The sequence below is a fragment of the Panulirus ornatus genome, chromosome 59 (genome assembly GCF_036320965.1).
Source record: "Panulirus ornatus isolate Po-2019 chromosome 59, ASM3632096v1, whole genome shotgun sequence".
NCBI lineage: Eukaryota > Metazoa > Arthropoda > Malacostraca > Decapoda > Palinuridae > Panulirus > Panulirus ornatus.
This window is the reverse complement of record NC_092282.1, coordinates 2,740,718-2,762,143: the sequence shown is the minus strand read 5'-3', so window position 1 is coordinate 2,762,143 and position 21,426 is coordinate 2,740,718. Positions and strand designations below refer to the sequence as shown.

General features: G+C 50.1%; 2 protein-coding genes across 5 annotated transcripts in view; one reads left to right on the top strand and one right to left on the bottom strand.

The window, feature by feature from the left end:
• Positions 1-21,426, top strand: part of LOC139767128 (TBC1 domain family member 2B-like) — a 168,233-nt gene that overhangs the window by 28,084 nt on the left and 118,723 nt on the right. The window lies entirely within an intron of this gene.
• Positions 1-21,426, bottom strand: part of LOC139767129 (uncharacterized) — a 125,317-nt gene that overhangs the window by 8,392 nt on the left and 95,499 nt on the right. For all 3 annotated transcript variants that reach the window (XM_071696141.1, XM_071696142.1, XM_071696143.1), the window contains exons 2-3: positions 8,120-8,210; positions 2,266-2,507 (exon numbers count right to left, since the gene is read on the bottom strand). In XM_071696141.1, coding sequence (XP_071552242.1) covers positions 2,266-2,507; positions 8,120-8,210 — 333 coding nt within the window. The remainder of the gene's footprint in view (positions 1-2,265; positions 2,508-8,119; positions 8,211-21,426) is intronic.

Genomic DNA, 21,426 nt, shown 5'->3' with positions numbered 1-21,426 from the left:
ACGTATCTGTACTACACAGGTGACTCGCTGTTAACCTCGGCAAGGTCACGCAGGGGGTGCTGCTCCACGGGTGGAGATAAATTTACCAGGAGGTTTGCATGATGAAGGAGACTTTGTTGCGCTTACTGTTCGTGTTTATCGTCAGTCAGTTTATCAAGTCTTTTCACTCCAGGCCCGACTTGCTCATATGTGATTAGGTTCGTGCTGAGACCAGTTTATGGTTGGTGTTGTGAAGTGAGAGGGTTGTGGTGGAGCTGGTGGTGGCCTGCACCTAATGAATGAGCCTCACACCGTGGGAAGACGGCAGCTCGCCTCCATCCAGTATCAAGTTCACACGTAGAATGTCCAGCAGACAAAAAACGGTAACCAGACTCCAGCTTGTATCATGCTGAGAACGGTATGGTGTTCACAGTCAAAACCTTGTTTATAAAACTAAGGTCTCGAAGACTGGACTTGCTGATTGATGTGCGTATTGAGAACACGGCATGGGATGTGCAGTACGTTGCACAATGTTGACCCGGCCCCACGTAAAGGTCTATCCCATGGAAGAGAATCTCATCGGCAAGTTAAGATACACATGTTGACCTCCTTGTATGGTCGAACCTGACGTGGGCTCTGCTTCCATTCATCTCAACTTTTACCAAGAGTGATCGACTAATGGTTCGGGCTTTGTTCCACTGTTATATAGTGTGACGGCTTATGGAAACAGGCTTGACAGGTTCATTTACTTGGGTGGTGTGTTTAGTGAGCTACTGGAAACATCCTGACCCAACCAGCACTGGGGAACATTTCAGTATAAAACTTGTTGCTACGGTCGTTTCATACCCAACCACTCACTCATGACAGCAGCGTGGAGCGGCAGCTCTCTTATTCACAACAGTAAGAACAGTATTTTGGCTCTTACTGATTCATTCACGCCACAGTAGGGCTGCGCTTGCCTCCCCACCCACTTGGGTTCGCTGTGGCACACATAAACACCGCGGGTTTCACCACCGCGAAAATCAGTTTATTATTATACGCATCGAGAGATCTCTGTTGTAGTGTGTGTGTGTGTGTGTGTGTGTGTGTGTGTGGGTAGATGGCCTTCCACGGATTGGATGGTTTTGTATTCCCACCTGGACGGGAGTGACGTCAAGAAGGGCGATGACCTTGTCGCCAAACTGCGCTCAAATTCATCATATGTTGTTGACAGCCCAGAGAGGCGTGGAATATATGGAGCCGACCCATTAGCGGGACGTTCATGTACGTCTTTCTTACCTAGTGAGATATTAATGCCGTTTGTCAACATTTTTAGTTAGATAAGCAGTTATGAACTGTTGACCTGGACTGTTGTGACTGAACTTCGATGTATAGTCTAGAGGAATAGTTATGAAGTTTATATGTTGTGAATTTGACTGTGATGTTGTAAAGATGACTATGATCGTCATGGAGTAGAACTCGTTCAGTATTTGTTTGCTTATGGCTAGAAGAGAACGGTAGGGAAGAGTCCGTGAGAGTCGTCGTGGTGGTGGTGATGGTGTGTGTGTGTGTGTGTGTGGATGCAGCGGTACTGTGATGTCATACGCTAATAACCTTTAATTTCCTGCGGCTGTTGGCTTTGTCAAGTCCTTTGGCGGTTGAGTGTAACCCGCGCCAGACCCGCTGGCTGTGTAAGGTCGGGTGTGTTGGACAGTTGTACTGGGAGGTCAGGCCACACCCGCCCATGATATGGCCGCTGCTGCTGATGTGTGCCACTTGGGAATAATGTTCGAAAAGCAACAGATGTTGCCACGTCCCTTGTTGACTCCTCATGGCCCCTCGCTTGGTGTCTGGCACTGGGAATGTGGTCAGTGTGTTTCATAATTATAACTGCTGGAGTTACTTGTTGTGTATTTTGACGCCAGTTTACCGGTGAGGAATCCTGGGTTCGGAGGTGGTTCCGGCCTCTCAGCGCTCGCTCGTGGCCAGAGATGAGGATGTTGATGTAAGTGACGTTAGACGTTTGTTGAAGGAAGTGGCTTGGTCTGGAGGTTGCAGGGCTGGCCTGGGTAGTGCAGGTGGGTGACAGGTGGTGCCGTCCACACTGGCCATCTGAAGGGCAGGTGGTTCACTACCCGGGCCCTGCCCAGGAGGGAGGGACGGGGAGGAGGAAGAGCAAGGGGAGAGGTTGATGGAGGGAGCCAGTGGGGTATCTGTTCTCAGAGTTGGTGGTGAGGTGATAGCCTGATGTTTTTAATGTGTAAGGTGAGTGATATGAGAGAGAGGGTGGGGGGCGTGGAGACTGACCTTGTCATCGTGGTTCTTCTCGAGGTTGTGCTCGGTGATGTGCTGGAGGTGGAGGTCCTTCTTGAGGTCGTGCTGGGTGGGTGGTGCCCCCCGGTGTGCGCCTCCCTTCCGGCCCTCCGGCCTCTGTACGTTGCCGTCCAGCTTGTGGAGTGGGCCGTGGTGGGCGGAGTCGTGCCCACCGTCCTTCTTGTGTCCACCGTCTGCCCGGTGCATCTCCAGCTTGTGGGCGGGGCCGTGCTCTCCTGTGGGGACGACACGTGCAACACGCGGTCAGTGGCCACCTCACACACACACACACACACATGCACACACACACACACACACACACACACACACACACATGCACACACACTCAGACACATGCACACACACGTGACAGCATATTTTTACGTTGTGTGTGTGGGGGGGTGGGGTGTCAAGTGGCAGGTGTAGAACACTTACAAACGAACACACGAGACATACGACAGTGTAGGTGCTTTATGATCTGTATGTGTAGATGGTTGGTCATGGGTATAGCTTGTGCACACACAGGTATCAACACAGGCACTGTGGATGTACGACTATAAAGGGTATAGACTCTGTACATCGTGGGTGTATAATTCTGTGTACATAGAGCAGGTGGTACAGACTATAAGAACACTCGGGATGGGTGTGTGTGTGTGTGTGTGTGTGTGTGTGTGTGTGTGTGTGTGTGCAGCCGTGACGGGGGAAGTTGTCTGCTGTAGGTGAAGGAGGAGGAAATCAGTGCTACGTATATACAGCTGAAGGTTATTACAGTATAAGGAGGAGAGACAGTACTGTGACGTGTGTGTGAGGCATGATGTATTCAGTCACTGAGGCCCACCAGTCCAATGGACATTTTGTGTACTGTATATTCTCTCTTGCGCCTCAACAAGAGGTTAGAATCTAACCTAGTTGACTTGGATATCCATCTGGTGTAGCTGGGTTCACACTTAACATATCCCCTGATATCCACTTGGTGTAGGCGGGTCCTCTCTCTTAGATATCCATTTGTTGTAGTTGGGTCATCTGGGTCTAGCAGGTAACCTCTCTCGCCGTGTTCTTTCTTCTGCAGTACCTGGCACCATGTGATCACATGTGGCCAACTAGATGGGGTTGGCACACTGCCCCTGACACCCTTTAGCAGGAGGAGGGGGGAGTCGCACCCTGTGGCTCTAACTAAAATACGCGCCCTATCTGACGTATCCAGATGTCCACTTGGTGTATCTGGGACCACACTGCACAGCGTCCACTTGGTGTGGTCTGAACCTCCCCTCCTCACTAACGACTCTGCATTTGGCGGTCGTTGTCACCAACTCTCAGTTGTGTACAGAAATTCCCTCTCGGGTCCAACTGTGGCTTCGTGATGTGAACTGTGCCTGGAGCGACACAGCAGACAAGGGTCTGTGATGGCAACTTGACGTAGATGTACAGTGTACAATCTGGCCTTGCTTACACCCAGCCTTAAGCCCAGTACCTTTCACTAGTGCTGTCAGTCAAGTATATCCTGAAAGATCAAGAGTTGGAAGAAGATAAGAGACTGTGTGGTTGCATGGTGGGTCTGGGGTGAGAGACGTGGTTGTTTTGCTTTCGTGTCGTTTCGTAGTTGGCTTGACGGCCCGTCTGGCTGCAGTAATGGGAGGTTAAGTGTGTCCAGCACGCTAGGGCACCCTGCTGGGGTTGTTAGTAGCGGTACTCAAGGTCCTGTGATGACCACGCTTCTGGTGGCCTTCCACGATCTGGCTGGTCACCGCACGTACGTGTCTTGCGTGTGTTCTTATCTCACCGTTTTTGTTTTTTTGTTTTTTTTATGTCTTTCGTTAAGTAGCAAGTTTCATCTTACGTGCCTTGCCCGAGCTTGAATTATACATGAGCTGGTCTTATTACGCTCCTCTGTTATACTTAGGTTCAACTTGTCTTCTCTTGTTTAAGATACACAGTCATTCCCAGCTCATCTTTAGCTTATTTTTGTTTTGCCCAGTTTATCTTGTCACCCTCAGGTTATTTGTAGCTTCGCTTGTCTTATGTTTGTCTTGGTCGACCTTCTTGCTCTTGTCATCCCGTGGTGTCACGTTATCATGTATGTGGTGAGCCAGAAGGCTATTCCTGGGACTACTTCAGTGTTATCTGTGGCGTCTGTGGGCCGTGTTGGTGATGATCCTCCTGCCTGCCTGCCTGCCGTCGCCTCCAGCACTCACTCCTGTTGGCTTCACCCACCTGAGTGACTGACTCGCTCCCGTGTGTCCGTCCTGCGGCCACTGATGATATCCTAGCGGGAGCCGGAGAGAGAGAGAGGGAGAGAGAGAGAGAGAGAGAGAGAGAGAGAGAGAGAGAGAGAGAGAGAGAGAGAGAGAGAGAGAGAGAGAGAGATTTAGTAGTTGATGGCCCAGTGCAAATGACTCAGGTCTCCAGGCCACACACTGCCCCCCCATGGAAGGTGTGGTGCCTCCAGAACAATAAACTTAGTGTGTTTATGAAGCAAATTAGAGGCTAGGTTGAGGTAGTGGTGGTTGGCCTTCACCTGTTTTAGTCACGAATGGCTTTGACCTACTGCTGGGTCAGCGGTATGGATTGACATCACTTTTTCAGGATCACAGAGGTGGACGTCAGCAGATAACCTTGTGAGCGGGAATGTCTCGAGAACACTCATATTTATATAATGTTTTCCTCGGTGCTTTTATCTCGGAAGATGTCAGGTGAGTGTGGTGGAGAGAGTCAGTGGCCCTCAGGGGGGTTCGTCTGGTTCATGCGAGGCTACCGAGGTTCAGAGAGAGATGTAGGTAACAACAGACGTGTTGGTCTGTGTCGAGGTCTTCTGCTGAAGGAATCACGAGTGACATGTCCTAAGGTTCAGATAGTTCTGTGAGAGATTAACTGCATTGAAGTTTTAGCGTTGGGTTGGATGTCGGTGAGGAGCAGTGTTCCCCTTAGCATTAGCTTTATTATTCTGTTGTTGTAGGTAAAATATGGCCCCATCCCCATGTTGGAGGTGGCGTGGTGTAGTGTGATGGACTTCATATTGACACAACTGTGTAGTGTGGTCCTGCCTGTGATGGGGTTGGTGTGAGCTGGACCTGCCTGCATGCAGGGAGGGTTGTTTATATATTCAGGAGCCGAGGGTTAGATTAGTGGCAAGGGGAGCGGCGTGTTGACACCATTCTTATCCACGGCCCACCAGCACGTGAGGGATTTACCCCCTGATGTCCCCCGAGGCTGGCCTATCCCTGCAGCCCCTACCCTGGGTGTTACGTCACCGGGACAGCGATAAGGGCAGTGGAGGCAGCAGTAGTAGTAGGTTGCAGTAGCAGGAGCGAGGCTTGGGGCGTGTCCCGGACGTTCCCAGCTGGTGTTATAAGCAATATCCTGCTGTGGACGCTACAGGCGAATCCTGGCCTCAGCTGGCACGGTGCGGGAGTCCAATCACACCCCCGGCATCTGCCACCTCCATGGCCTCTGCGGGAGTGCCTCACGTACAAGATGTTACTTGTTGTGAAGAAGTCGGGTTCCTCTCATGTAATAGATAGTCGTTCATGTCTCCAGATCTTCCGCATCAGCCATAAAGTTTAGTAGAGTCAGGAAGAAAGCATGGAGATGTCTATCGCTTATTGCTGATGCAGCCGTTACTCTGGCCTAAAAGAAAGAAAGAAACGAAACAAAGTACTATTTCTTTGCTATTAGATCATCTATATGAGAGGAATTCAGACCTGGAGTGGATTCTGAAATTGAAGATATTGTTGTTTTGTGTTGTAGATATTCTTAAGTATTCACTCTCCTCTGGTACAAAGATCACAAATGTTTTATGTTACAAAGACCACAAGTAAGTTCCACAGATCTGCACTGTGTTACAAAGACCACAAGTATGTTCCACAGGTCTGCACTGTGTTACAAAGACCACAGGTGTGTTTCACAGGTCTGCAATGTTGTGGAAGACCACAGATGTTCTTCACAAGTCTACACTGTGGTGTAGAGATCACATGTGTTTCACAGGTCTGCATTATGTTGCAAAGACCACGAGTTTGTTCCACAGATGTGCACTGTTGCAAAGACTACGTGTGTGTTGTTTCACTTGCGCTCTCTGTATCGCAGAGATGCAAGTGGTCGCTACATAGATATATAGGGTGAGGGTGTTGTATATGTTGCTAGGGTTTTATTTTGCTGGGATCATTAGGGTGGGATGTTCCCGGGCGGCGGCCGTGTCTCCCACCAGCAGCCTCCCCTTGCTACTGGAGGGTGTGCGACGCCGCCTCCACTGTGATGAGGGAGGCGCCTGCTGCTGGGTGTATGGTGGCTGGGTGCGGAGGGGCTTCACCTCCGCTAGTCGGGCCACACACACACACCCTCATCCAACATACCCCACCATCGTTAGCACCCACTGCAACGCACTCCTGCGCTGTCAATTTCTGCTTGTCCTTCATGATACCGGGAAGGCGAGGGTATCATCATTAGCATTTTCTAAATCGCCGGACAAATGCCACAAGACATCCAGGAAGTGAAGGAAGAATGAAACAAACGGGTTGCATTACGCCTCAGCGGGGGTGCGTGCGTCTCCCTCGTGCCTCGCTGGTGTCGTGTGCTGTCGTGGGCTTCTCCCGAGAGACAGACAAGCGGGGACGACGTTAAGTGGAGGGAGGGAGTGAGGGGCGAGGATCAGTCGTTCATTATGTGCTGTCGCTGCCTCTTGTGGACGTGTGGTGAAGATAGTGTGGGCCAGGCCCCGAGGATCAAGAGCTTTAAACAAAGGAATGCAAACAGGAACAGACCACTGGGTCCTCCTGCGTCCGTCTGTGATAGCCTCCAGGAGGGATCAGGAGCACAACACACAGTAGAACAACAAACACATGACTAAGGAGAAACGCATTGTAAACATGTTTGAGAACGTAGACGCAAACATCGTGAGTCGAGGATTTGAAGCCTTGTATTCCTTTGCTTTATGTTAAAGTACTTTTTTCTCTTCAAGTACATCTGTTGGTCATTCATGCCATATTTATGATAAAGCATTCTGGAGACATTCAGTGATTTTTCTTTACAATTTAATGTTGAATTGGAACAATATAGGTGACCGACATCGACTGTCTTATTAATCTTCATTGTAACGTTTAGCGGGGTAGAAGCAGAGCTGCACGCTGGCCATTTGTCTTCCTCGCCAGTTACCCCCATTCATCAGATGAGAAAAGAAGTGGAGCTAGACCCGTGTTTATCTTGTCCATGTGGGGCAGTCTTAGCGTGTAGGAGGCTTGGGTACGGCGCGCCACTGAGGGTCAGACGATGGGGAGTGGCAGGCACAGCCCCCGAACATATGATCTGTGGGCACGACCTTGAAAAGACTCGACATGCGCGCTTCCCGTCTACTCTCCCTCCCGAGGCATCATGCACACAGGGAGAGGTGTTCGCTCTCCTGCGGCCACGGTCGTGCCAGTCTGACGGCTGAGGCTCGACACGGACTTGGAGGGTCTCTGTAAGAAGCGAGTGTCATACAAGAGTGTCGTATGTACAAGATGTAGGGACAAGTGTCATGAAGGTATTACCTCTGTCATGGGAGTAGTTCTGTGTAGATGTGGCTGGGGATGTCGTGCACTGGACACAGTGGTACCTTGTTGAACATGCACATCATCTCCCGCTCCGTCACCTGCTGCCACGCTATACCTCAAGCTCACACACACACACACACACACACACACACACACACACACACACACACACACACACACACATCTTAACGCCAGCTGGCACAGCCACACCCTCTGTAATGGTCACAGAACCATTCACACACCACACTGCTACCCACACCATCTGCCACACCAGGGCCCACAGCTTGGCAGACCACCTGCCAGGCACAGCAGGTGGCAGTACTCACGTCGGTGATGGTCGCCATGTTCCATACGGTTGCTCAGCTTGTGTTCCCTGTTCCTCTTGGTCAGGTGGGACCGCTTGCCCTCATTGTGCGGCTGTTGGAGGAAGAGACAGATAATGGTTAGTACTGATGATGGTGATGGTGTGTCTGCTGCCAGGGATAGCCAAGGTGTGTGATTGCTAATGTGTGATTACTGTTTGTGTTTTACGTGGTGAGTTCTGCACTCATGTTGCCCCGTCTTCTTAACCTTGTATATACGTACCATTTTAATAGATAACGTGTATATATATATATATATATATATATATATATATATATATATATATATATATATATGTATGTATGCCATGTTTTTACTCCTATGTATGTATGCACAGACACATACACACACTAGCTTATGCCAGGTACACTTCCCATCGACCAGCCCTTAGGGATGGTTAAAAAGCTGGATTGACTGTGGCCCAGCTGCCACGACCAGGATTCGAACCTATAACGGGTTTGATGCCAGGCGGCCCGTGCATGATTGATGGTCAGTAATGCTAACCGCTACACCACAGAGATCCGTGTGTGTGTGTGTGTGTGTGTGTGTGTGTGTGTGTGTGTGTGTGTGTGTGTAATAACACATGTTGGTGTGGTAATGGTGTCGTGATGTTGATGGCTTCCACAGCTTCATGTAATGTTGGATCAGTATTACCCCATCACGCTGCCCCTCCCTCTCCTCTCCCGATACACATCTCCCTCGTGTCCTCCCCTACCTCACCCCTCCAGCCCCCCAGCCACTCCCCCCCCCCCCCCATCAGTGCCAGGTATCACCAGGGTGTTGATCCTCCTAGGCTAAAAGTTTTAATTAGTTTAACTTCCGTAAATCCCTCGGGGGGGGGGGGGGGGCGGCTGACTGGTAGACGAGGGGATAGGGAGGATTGGGGGGGTGGGGAACTGGCAGGGAGGAAGGTGGGGTTGGGGACTAGCAGTTGCGGGGTTGGGGACTGGTAGTTATGGGTAGGTGGGGGGGGGGGAGGGACTGGTCGTCATGGGGTGGTGAAAGATGCACACGTTAATGGCTGCGTTGCTGGGTTCCGGTGGTCGTAACTCTAGTTTTATTAACCCGGGCTGGTGGCCCTTACGAGGGGGGCTTGAGGCACCCACTGTAATGACCCGGGCTTTATGGGGGTACTCAGCACTGCCCGGATGATCGTATTTATCGTGATATTCAGGATGGTTCTCGTCCCTCTGTGATTGGGGATAACACAGTGATGACCCTGGCCGTGCGCTACGTGTGTTTTTATGTGTGTGTGTCTTTGTTTATGTGTGACGTATGGACGCCAGGGGGGGATCTCGTCAGCCAACATCACTCAGGTATTGTGGTTCCTCCTCCTCCTCCTCCCAGATCTTTATGTCGTCGACAGCTGGCTCAGATGTACCCACCTGTGCAACGATTTATGTCACGAATGTATATGTATTATATACGAATGTGTATGATGGATGCTTTTAAACGATTTACGCAACGTGTATCGATGGTATGGTGTATAATTTGTATTATAGATTTCTTTAAACGATTTATATAAAGTGCATTAATGGTAATGTGTATAATGGATGCTTTTAAAAGATTTGTTAATTGTTTATAGACGATAATGTTTGTTGTGGTGGAATCTTTCGAATTAGTTTTCAAAGCAGTTATTGACGGAAATGTATTTGGTGGATACAAATACGCAGTTTACATAACATTAGTAAACGGTAGTGTGTATGATATTTTATTAATCGATTTATATAACGTTTATAGACGTAATATGTATGATGGATGCTCTGTACGATTTTTATAGCATTTATAGAAGGGAATATATATGATTAATGTTTGTATGCGATTTGTATAACAGAGGGCAGTGTGTATGATACGTATAATGGATACATGTTAACTGATTTACATAGCATATATGTGGTAATGTATGTAATATGGATGCTTTCAATTTTTTATCAACCCCGTAAACTATATACGATGTATATGATGGTTTGTCTGGAACGATTTGTATAACATCGATGGTGTTATGTGTATTATGGATGATAGTGTACATCTAGCAGGAAAGAAACAGATGTAATTTGAACACACGGAAGATACAGCTACATTCTGAATAGACGAAAGAAACGTTATTGTAATATGCGAAAGAAACGTTTGTTTTTGACAAACGTTTCAACAGGAACATAATATGATGGTACAAGACCTCCGGAGAGAGAGATGTGTGGTGTGCAGACAGACTGGCCGAGGGAGGCTGGCAGTGGGAGACAAATATATTTGTTATTGTCTAACCAATTTGATTTGTTTGAAATATACGATAGATACTGTTGTACTTTTGACAGACGATAGATACAGTTGTATTTCTGACAGACGGTAGACACAGTTGTATTTTTAACAATCTGATGATACAGTTGTGAGTACTTTAACAAACTATATATACAGCTGTATTGATTTTTTTTTTTTACATGTGGAGGGAAGAAGTATTTGTAATGACAAAGAACATAACATATTGTATGACCAGAGTATGATTGGTCTCTGTCCACATACACAACTCAAGGGATTAATAACTTTTGTACGGCTGTTGGGACAAACTATTATTTTTCCCGAAGACTCTGGAAAAAAAAGTTTCATTTATTTATTTGTTTATTTTGAGCGAGGCAGAAAAAGAGACAAGGCTTTTCATTCATCTCTCTTCCCCTCCTTGTTGTTGCTTCTCTTCTTTACTTTCCATTGCTCTTTTGTTTCCTCTGCCTCTTGCCCAGGCCTGCCCTCCGGTCTGGCAGGTCTGCCCCAGGGCCTGGCAGGACGCGTGGCTATGATAGACGGTAATAATGTAATCGGAGGGGTGGAATCTCCTGCACCACCGCGCCGCTCTTCGGCTTCCCCGCCTGCCCAACCGCTCTCCGGTCTCGAACCCTCTCTCCGCACGTTCTCTCCCCTCCGCCCAGAGCTCCCAGCACTCGTTATGTATTCCAGTTGACCCTTCTCTCCTGCCGTGGCTCACGGGGTGGGGATGACGGAGCAGTGGTGGTGATGATGCGGTGTTAGGGTTGTGTCGGGAGGATGGAGGGCAAGTTGAGGGAGTGCGGATGGAGTGGTAGTGGTAGGATGATGGAGTGGCGTTAGTGTAGTGTTGGTAGGATGATGGAGGAATGGTGGTGGTGGTGGTAGGTTGTGGGGTGTCTGCCGAACAGCTGCCGAGCAGAAGATAGAGATGATGTTGGTGTGACGTGTAGAGAGAGAGAGAGAGAGAGAGAGAGAGAGAGGCGCGTGTGGCAGTGTGCAGACTTTAGACGGGAGGTTTTGGCCTTGTTAGCTGGCTGACAAGATATATGTATATATATATATATATATATATATATATATATATAGAGAGAGAGAGAGAGAGAGAGAGAGAGAGAGAGAGAGAGAATTCTGTTCATACATAGGCTTTTGATTTCGAACTTTCGTTACGTCTTTTCTTGAATGTACCGACAAGGGTTTGGTGGGCGAAGTTCCAACGAACTGATTTTTGCTGGTAGAAACTCTCGGGAAACTTTTTTTTATGATCAATGATTCCTATAAAGGGGTGAGAGGAGAGAGGTAGAAGGGGTGAGAGGTATGTATGAAGGGGAGAGTGTGGAAGTATGAGAGTGGAGCCTGTCTGCCTGCCAGGCCCACCCTTCGGGTGCTGGTAGACGCCCTGGACGGTGGGTGTCCAGGAGAGGATGGTGTGGGAGGACGTTCAGGGAGTGCCAGGCGGAGGCCGTGCTGGGGTGGGTGGGGGGATCATGATGAAGTGCCTGGCGAAGGATCTTGAGGAAGTGCCAGGCAGCAGCAGCAGCAAGGAAGCGGTGTATTGATTTACACTTCGTCAGGGACTTGCAGGCTGGTCGTCTCGTGGCGCCCCTGGGAGACTCATTACCCGTACTTTGTCTCGCGTGTCGGTGGCCAGGTGCAGTCAGCAGTCCTGGCCTCGTGATCCTGGGGTAGAATGTGTCCTCGAATATCATAATTTTGTCCTCGGACGTTAGGAGTTGCCTCCGGAGGATATCTTGTGTCCCCAGACGATAAAGAGTGTTCCCGGATGGCGAGGATTCATTCTTTGTTTGTTTGAAGTCGTCCCTAGACTTTTCACAGTTTGTCTTTCGACGTAAGACTTCGTCCCCAGACATTGCAGAATGGCCCTAGACATAACACTTGGTCCCCAGGCTGAGTCTTGGAACGCTTGCTGTGAGACAGTGGATGTTAATGTTGCTATTGTGTTACCGTAGTAGATCCGCGAGCTTCTGGCCAGCATCAAGTCTGGCGCTGACGACTGTGAGTAGGTTGACAGCGCAGGTGCCTCTCGCTGGTGTCTTACGTCCCTTCTGTCAAGTAGACTGGGCTGCCGTCTGTTCCTGTAGGTCAGCTACTGTGGTCGTTCCTGTCGTCTTCCTTAGGGAGTGATCCCCTGACCCTCTGAACATGGACTGCTGCCACTGTACTCACCCACCACCACCACCAGACGCTGGCGTCGCCTTCAACACGCTCTGGAGTTTTTCTGCCCCAGCTTCTATCATTATCATGTTAGTCCTTCTCCCAGTCTCTCTCTCTCTCTCTCTCTCTCTCTCTCTCTCTCTCTCTCTCTCTCTCTCTCTCTCTCTCTCTCTCTCTCTCTCTCTCTGCCTGTGTCACAGTCTTTTTCTTTTATAATTACTCCTTCTTTACTTTACCTCTTTCTGTATATTATTTTCTTTATCCTTCCTTCCCTTCACAGTTCTCACTTGTCCTTCTTTCTGTTATTCTTCCACTTTTTATCAGTTTTATACTTTATCATAGTTTTTCCTTCCATCTTCGTTTTCTTGTAACCAGTTTTTGATCATATATTTTCCCCCGTTCTTTATTTCTCCCCAAGTCTCGGTTCATGTCTTTTTGAATTAGCTTTTGTTTTTATCCCAACACATTTAGTATATATGTATATATCCTCTTCCTTGTGTGCACATTGGTTGGGAAAGTCATATGTGTACAGCTGGGACTCAAGGTTGTGTGTGTGTGTGTGTGTGTGTGTGTGTGTGTGTGTGTGTGTGTGTGTGTGTGTGTGTGGCCCAGGACCCTCGGCCGTGTCCACACCTCGGCCTCCTTCACTTGATTTGGTGTCTTAATTGGAGGCAATATGGCATGCTTTCTTGGGGTCATGATTCCATGTCAAGGGTTCTGGGGGTTGCATGTGGTGTATCTGATTCAGATGAGGAGATGTGGGTCACGGGGATGTGCTAAGTCCAATACAAGTGCTCGGTATTTATGACATGTGAGGCTCATGATGATGAGTGTGAGGCATGCGCTGCCTCTCTTGTGATGACTTGTTGATGGCGATGTTGTGTCGCCTGCGAGACCCTTCATCTTGCTGTGGATGTTGGTTAAAGTTAACATATGTGGTAGTCAACCCCAGTGTGTAAGGGTAAGGGGGTGAGGTTGGTAGCTGGGGGTCCTGTGGTTGTAGAAGCTGGGGTTTGCGTAAGGGAGAGGCAGCGTGTGTGATGAAGTATCAGGGGATCTTTTGTGAGTCGTGTGTTTTTAGGTTGTAGATGAGTGAGTCTGTCCTCATATAGGTTATTTCTGAGTGGGCCCTCAACTTTTGCGCTTTCTCTACTGTCATACATGTTTTTAGACGTCTTTAGTGTGTGTGTGTGTGTGTGTGTGTGTGTGTGTGTGTGTGTGTGTGTGTGTGTGTGTGTGGTGCTGGGTACAGGCTGTGATCCTCTGGAGGGAGGTGGGCGGCTCCCCTCCACCCGGCCCACCAGCTCAGTCATACGTCGGCGAGACTCGGGACTTACGTCCTGGCAGACAAAAGCTGGGGATGAGGCCGTAGTGGAGCACCTTGTACTACCCCTCCACCGCACTCCCCTGTGTTGAGGCTCATCTCCCACGTCTCCCCGGGGCCAGTCACGCTGTCCCTCTGCCTCTGCCCGCCTCACCCCTGAGGGAAAGTGAGGCGGAGCGGGCTAGATGGCCGAGCTAACGAAGTCGGGCATGGCAGAGTACGGTGTGCAGGTGGGTATGTTTCAGTGGGGAGGTGGAGGTGCAGGTAGGCGAACTGCGGGTTCCACAGGGGTTGTCGCGTGTCTCCTCCTCCTCCTCCTGTCCCTCCGCTGGTAGCACCTGCCACGTCATCTCGTGAATAACTTCATTGTCCTGCCATTTGCTGGTGTGGCTTCCGGGAAGTCCTCTCCCCCCCCCCTCCCCCCCTGCCGATCGTGCCGGATCCACGTTTTCTTTGCGCTGCTCTCCAGTTTGTGATCATGAGGATGGGGGGGGGGGGGGGGGGGGTGCAGTGACCCCGGGCCAGGGGCTCCCCTCATGAGCGCTGCCTTCAGACGCCTGAGTCAGGTGCCTTCCTCAAGGCGCAGATTGTTCCCGTAGGAGAGAGAGAGAGAGAGAGAGAGAGAGAGAGAGAGAGAGAGAGAGAGAGAGAGAGAGTGGGGGGGCGGGGGTTGCCCGTGCCAGAGAGCCCAGGACTAACACGATAGCCTGGATGGGGGAACTCACTTAAGCCATCATCAGCTTCTGATGACATTTTCTCTCAATTTCGCCGTCCCCCCCCCCCCTCTCTCTCTCTCTCTCTCTCTCTCTCTCTCTCTCTCTCTCTCTCTCTCTCTCTCTCTCTCTCTCTCTCTCTCTCATTTTCAGTCCCGTCCACCACTTCTTTCTCACGTTCATATTATTTTTCTCCCCCCCCCTCCTCTCTCACGTTCACTTCCCATGTTCATATGTTCTCCCAGGTCACTTCTCCTCTCCCCACACCTTGTCAGCCTAATCTCCCTCGTCTCACCCACGTCTAAAAAGCCACTTCATGTATAGACGTTCACAGCCACACCATCGTAAGCGTTACTGAGCCACGTGACGTGACCACGTGGTGATCAAGCGCGTCATGTGACTACCAAACAAACCAACACAGACAACCATTATCGCCGCCTGAACCAGTCAAGTGTGCTATCGCCACTCGAACAAATAAATCAAGTGTGACCAGCTCGACATGACTTGGTAGAGCCACTGAGGGTGGAGGGCTGTGCTTTCTATTGCCAGCAAATGAACCACTGTGACTCCCACTGGTAACAAGGCCATCACAACACACACACACACACACACACACACACACACACACACACACGGGGAAGCTGGGGGTACTGGCCGAGGAGGAAGGGGAACTTCACAGTGGACTTTCGTCCTTGTGGGGTGAGGCGGGGGACACAGAGCAGCGTTTGGGGCCGGGATTGTGTGAACTTAAGTGGGCTATTGTGGCTGCTGCTCCTGCACCTGAGGACTACATTAGTGGGGGCGGGGAGGGGAAGTGGCGGGGTGATGATGGGGAGGGGAGGGGAAGTGGCGGGGAGGGGAAGTGGCGGGGTGATGATGGGGAGGGGAGGGGAAGTGGCGGGGTGGGGCGGGGAGGGGAAGTGGCGGGGTGATGATGGGGAGGGGAGGGGAAGGAGGGGGGGGGGAGACTCCTAGGCACGGTGGTTGAAGTCAGCTGGGGAGCATATTATGTCGTGGGGGTTGTGGGGCGGGGTCCCTGGCAGTGGCAGGGTGTAGGGGAGACATCGGTAGGGGGAGACAGTAGGACACCTCTGTACTCAAGCGTCCAGCACTTAGTAGTGTACCTCACACCTGTGTACACCTCGGATCATCTCGGGGTGTACCTGTGTACACCATCTGACTCTGGGCTGTACGTCACCACACTTTGTCATGACGTCACAGCGATGCACCATGACGTGTTGGTATCCCATACCTTATGACGTCACGGTCCTTGCCCTCCTGGCCCCACCTTTAATGGCATCAAGCCATCACAGAGGTGAGGCTACGCCATTAATAATGGTAATATGGAGCCATATGAGGTAGCACAGGCGAGGAGTATCATATTAGCCTATTAGATAAGACGAAAAGGGCGCGCCGGTCCTTGCAGTAAGGTGGAGAACTGTGTGATAGCCGGTAGGATTATAACCCTCAGCGTTGTAGTGGTAATGGCGTCATTACCCCCTTGAGCCTGGCTGTAACGGCAGTGGAATCTCTCATGTCTCGTTCATGTCTCGCTCACACGTCTCGTTCATGTCTCGCTCATATGTCTCGTTCATGTCTCGCTCACGTGTCTCGCTCTTATGTCTCGCCCACATGTCTCGCTCATATGCAGATTTCATTATTTGAAAATGGTGTGAGTAGTTTGTGTAGCGTTGTAGACGTAGCTGTTGTGGGGGGAGGGGGAGGGGGGGAAAGAAAGAGAACGGAAAGATGGTCAGGTAAAAAAAAAAGTGAAAAATAAGAAAGAAAACGGGAATGCATCGAGAGGGGGAACTGAGTTTCATTTAAGTAGGATAAATCTGTTAACTTGGGGGGGGGGGGGGGTTGTTGTTGTGGTGTATATTACCTCCTGAATCATCGTGTGTCGGGGAAATTGAATTCATGATGGCGGAGTATGTTCCCCCTCCCCAGTCCTGCGACGAAGGGAGGGGAGGGGGAAACTTTGTGATAAAGACGTGGAGGGAAAATCGTAAACACAAGAGAGAGAGAGAGAGAGAGAGAGAGAGAGAGAGAGAGAGAGAGAGAGAGAGAGAGAGAGAGAGCTCGTCAGGAAAGATGAATGAGGTGCGGGACCGGCGGACAGTTTAATCAATGAGTGAGGTGGGTAAGTCAACCCCTTCCCCCCCCCCCCCCCCCTGGGTGGGGGCAGGGGTTAGTTGAGGGTCAGGGTTGTAGAGGAGGGGGGGAGGGGAGGTCACTGTAGCATGGGTGGGGGTAGGGGGGGGGGAGGTTAGAGTCGTGTTTACTTGTCCAGGATGAACATAGACAGCTCGATATATTTCTCTCTTGTGTCTCCCCTGATGATGTGATTGTTACACCAAAGTGCACTTGGGAACTTTTCGTGTTTCATTTTCCCCGTGGACTCATAGGAATATATATATATATATATATATATATATATATATATATATATATATATATATATATATATATATATATATATATGCTCAAGTTTATGAGTTGAGATTGCTTTGATAGTGCTGGTGAGGAGCGGAGCCGTTGTGTGTGAGCATAATGAACGCGTGGTTGAGCGGAAGTGGGTCTGGTAATTAATGGCCGTGAGGAATTAAGAGCAAATTTTGCACGATGCGAGCCTTGGGTAGCATGGTCTTGACCCGAGGTTAAGACAAGTTTAGTGCCACACTAATTACAATATCCGCCCGTTACCCGGGAGCGCCTGCCGCTACACTGGAGCTCCTCTCGCTACGCTGGAGCGCCTGCCGCTACACTGCAGCACCTCCCGCTACGCTGGAGCGCCTGCCGCTACACTGCAGCACCTCCTGCTACTTCGTGGTATTGAGAGAAGAGTAAGAGGAAAAAGAAAATCCGGCCTGAGGCGGGGGGTGTTGGGGAGTGAGGTTGTGCCACGGGTCGTAGTGCTCTCTGGGGTTGTGCCACGGGTCGTAGTGCTCTCTGGGGTTGAGGGGTTTGGGGATGGCTCTGACGACCTCCCCTCCTGAACCTGGGCCCAGCTCTCCGTAATGTGTGTGTGTGTGTGTGTGTGTGTGTGTGTGTGTGTGTGTGGCAGCCGACGCTCCTCCTCCTCCCGTAGGGTCGTGCCTCGTTAACCTATCCTGGCAGGGGATGGGGTTGGGGGTAGTAGCTTGCTAGCCCCTCCTTGCGGGAGTCGTACTTCTCCTCACGTGGGGGGGTTGGGTCATACCTCAACTGTCCTCGGTCTTCTCAGTTCGTTAACTTCCCCTCGCGGGGGAGTCGTAGCTCGTTAACCTCCCCTCGCGGAGGAGTCGTAGTTCGTTAACTTCTCCTCGCTTGGGAGTCGTAGTTCGTTAACTTCCCCTCGCGGGGGAGTCGTAGTTCGTTAACCTTTCCTCGCGGGGGAGTCGTAGTTCGTTAACCTTTCCTCGCGGGGGAGTCGTAGTTCGTTAACCTTTCCTCGCGGGGGAGTCGTAGTTCGTTAACCTCCCCTCGCGGGGGAGTCGTAGTTCGTTAACCATTCCTGCCTGGTAAGGGTTGTGGGTGTCTGGCCAGCTCAAGTGTTGCCACTACAAGCATCATGAAGGAAGGGTTGTTATAGTGGAAATTAATAGGTTAAACCAACTGTTGTCCCGCATGGCTATGTGAATGACTTGATTTACTGGCTCGGTAATGATCTTGGATCACCTTATAGACTCGTTCTGTAGGCACTGTGTGCTAATGTGTTAGTTATGGCAGGTATGTTTAGCACTATCTGCTAATTTGTTAATTATAGAATGCTAAGGATAGCGCTGCAGTGCTCAGGCCAGGGGTAATTATAATATGCTATAGATAGCTGTAGAGCACTCGGGTCAGAACAATGTCACTCGCATAAAATATCATATCATTTTAGGCTGGGTTAGGCTTCATGGTGTGCAGTTGTTTGTTTGTTGAGTGTAGCGGGTTCTAGTCGTCAGCACCACATCCCCAGTGTAGCGGCTCTTGCTATACCCTCCTCTCCTTACCGATTGCTGTCGTAAATTTTCCGCTCACATTTGTGAAAAACTTTTCGTTTGTTCATTTTGACGTCTCTTCTGCTGTTGTGTATTCTGTTAAGTTTTATTTGACTTTTTCCTCCCCCCTCCCCACACCAGCGTTGCCATGAAAAGTTTAGACGAATTTGAAGTTTTTCCACATATTTTTTGACAGGTCTCTCTCGTGTTTGTTTGTTTTGGCGCGCATCGTCCTGTACAGCCTCGCTTGTCTTTGACTTGTATTGGATATTTCTTTGCTGTTTATTTATTTGTTTGTGTTATATTTGTCCAATTCATTTGTTGTGATGCACACGGCTGGCTAACCCACCACCGTACACGGTCTTTGTTTCGGTGTTTATGTGTTGGGCGAGAGTGAACACTGAGCCAGGCTTGGCCAGAACACGTCCAGACTTCATCAGTCCCTTCGTGTGTCAGTTTCAGAACCACACAGCTGGCTGGTTGCTGGATAGCGAGGATTGTGGTGTCTCACAACCTCCTGCTGAAGCCACACACGCTTGCTTCCCTCCCTGGTGCAGCCATCGTGCTCTACACACACACACACACACACACACACACACACACACACACACACACCACTCCCGTCATGTCTCGTTAGAGGACGCACATTGCCTCTCACGCCTCCCTATGAAATATCCTCTGCAGTATACCTTTTTGCCATACTACATGGTGTTTTTCGTAGCTTTTTCTTCTTTCTTTCGTGGCAACTGTTGAGCTGGAGGGAGAGGTGGGTGGTTGGGGGATACATGCCGTCTGGTTTATCATCCAGTTCCTCCTACGGTTGAGGTTAGGACTGCAGATCACCTCGTCATGAACCATCAGGTTCTTCCCCCATTGTACTCTTGCCCTCACACTCGCTGCAGCTGGTGTGTGTGTAGGGTCCTACACTCGGGTCTTCCAGCCCTGCCCCCTCGCCTGTCTGGCTGGTGGACGTAGTCGTCTTCAGCCACGCCCTCCCGGTCCTCTCCTCTCTGAAGGAAGGTTTTAGGTGAAAGCCCCCTCCTATGTCCTCCCCCAGGTCCCCTCCTCCTTCTAGTGGGGTTAGACAAGGTGGATTCTTGTCCCAGTCTCCCCTGCTGGTCCTCTCCTCGCTCAGGAATGTTCTTACCCACACATCCCCAGCTCATCCGAATAATGGCAACATGAAATATATAATCATCTACCCCAGTCCGCCATTCCTGGTGTCCACCTCGAGAGCTCGAACGCGGAAATTTCATCCGCCACCCTTCCGTTCCTGGTTTACGCTTCTGCAGTTGGAATGGCGTAGATTCCAGCCGCACCCTTCCATTCCAGCCGCACCCTTCCATTCCAGGTTTCCACTCATCAGGTTGGGGTATGTAAATATGACTCTCCCCCCCTTTACCCCCCCCCCCCCCTCCCCCCATTGCCTGCTGCTGCTGCTGCCGCCTCTACATCGATTCCCCGCCACCTCCGTACTCTGGCCTCCTGCCGAATATCTGGATCCCGGCTGTGTTTGCCTGCCTGGAATGAACGGGTTGGCTCTCCTCCAACTCTCTCTCTCTCTCTCTCTCTCTCTCTCTCTCTCTCTCTCTCTCTCTCTCTCCCTATGGGCCAGGCTAAATGCTTGGCTGTAGTACCCCCAAGGGTCGTACCGTCGTTCTCACGGGTCGCGCCATCGTGCTCAAGAGAAGTACCGATCCTCAGGAGCCGCTCGCTGGCCAGTCCTGGTGACTTTAGGGGAAGGTCTGTCTCGTCCTGATCATTACTTCGTGTGTTTTTGCCCGAGGAGCGTCTCCTCAGCCACGTACGTACCTTCCGTCACCATAAACTCACCAGAGTTCGCCGCCGCGAGGGGAATTAATGCCTTCTGAGGACGAGGAGAGGCGCGGCCGAGCTGTGTCTGTATAGCCGTCTTGGATCTGCACCTCTCCTCATCCCGGTAGAATTTACGAGATCGTCCGGGAAACTGTGGTGTTGGTGGCTGGCTGGCTGCGGTGATCGAAGACTCTCGGAAATTGAGATTTGTTGAGGCGAAACTGCAGCCCAGACATACTTGCTTGTCCGGGATCTGTCTGACAGTTTGGGAATTTCCCTAAGGTGGGAAAGATTTTTTATTCATTCATCATCATCATCATCATCATTATTATTATTATTATTATTATTATTATTATTATTATTATTATTATATCGTCAGTAACGGTTTGATAAGTTTATATTATAACTGACTTCGCTCGTTTTAGAAAGTAAGTTTAAGTAGTATAAGTGTTCCTCTTAGATGTGTTGTTCACTCTTAGCACTGTTGCTATGTTGTGTAGACTGTCTACGTAATGACCATGTAAGTTCTGTCTTAATAACCTTCTTATCATACATGACGAAGAAGTGAAATTGTGTCAGAATTAAGCTCACATCTTCAGTGGTTTTCCTCCTCTGTGGAAGCTTTCATAAGTGGGTGTGGCCACGTGTGGTCAGTATGGTATGTGAGCCATAACTCACCTCCCGCCCAGCCCGGCCTACCAGAACTCCTGATGTCATGCTGTCCAGAGGAGAAAACCCCCTGACGGTGTAACCAGGACAGGAGATAGGGGCCTTCTGTCTATACCCAGGGGTACACATACGTCACTATTGGCTGGAGGGAAGGTAAGTGCAGCTGTATATAACGCATGAGGGAGGGACCTTCAAGATAGGTCCATGTGGAGGATGAAACGCTTCTGTTCTGAGTCACTGTATATCACAGTCAGGGTAACTGTAAGGTACCAGTAGACTTTAATAGGACGCTTTACCTGCCAGAAACAGTGGTGAAGAACATGAACATGAGATATGTTGAAGTAACTGATGAATGT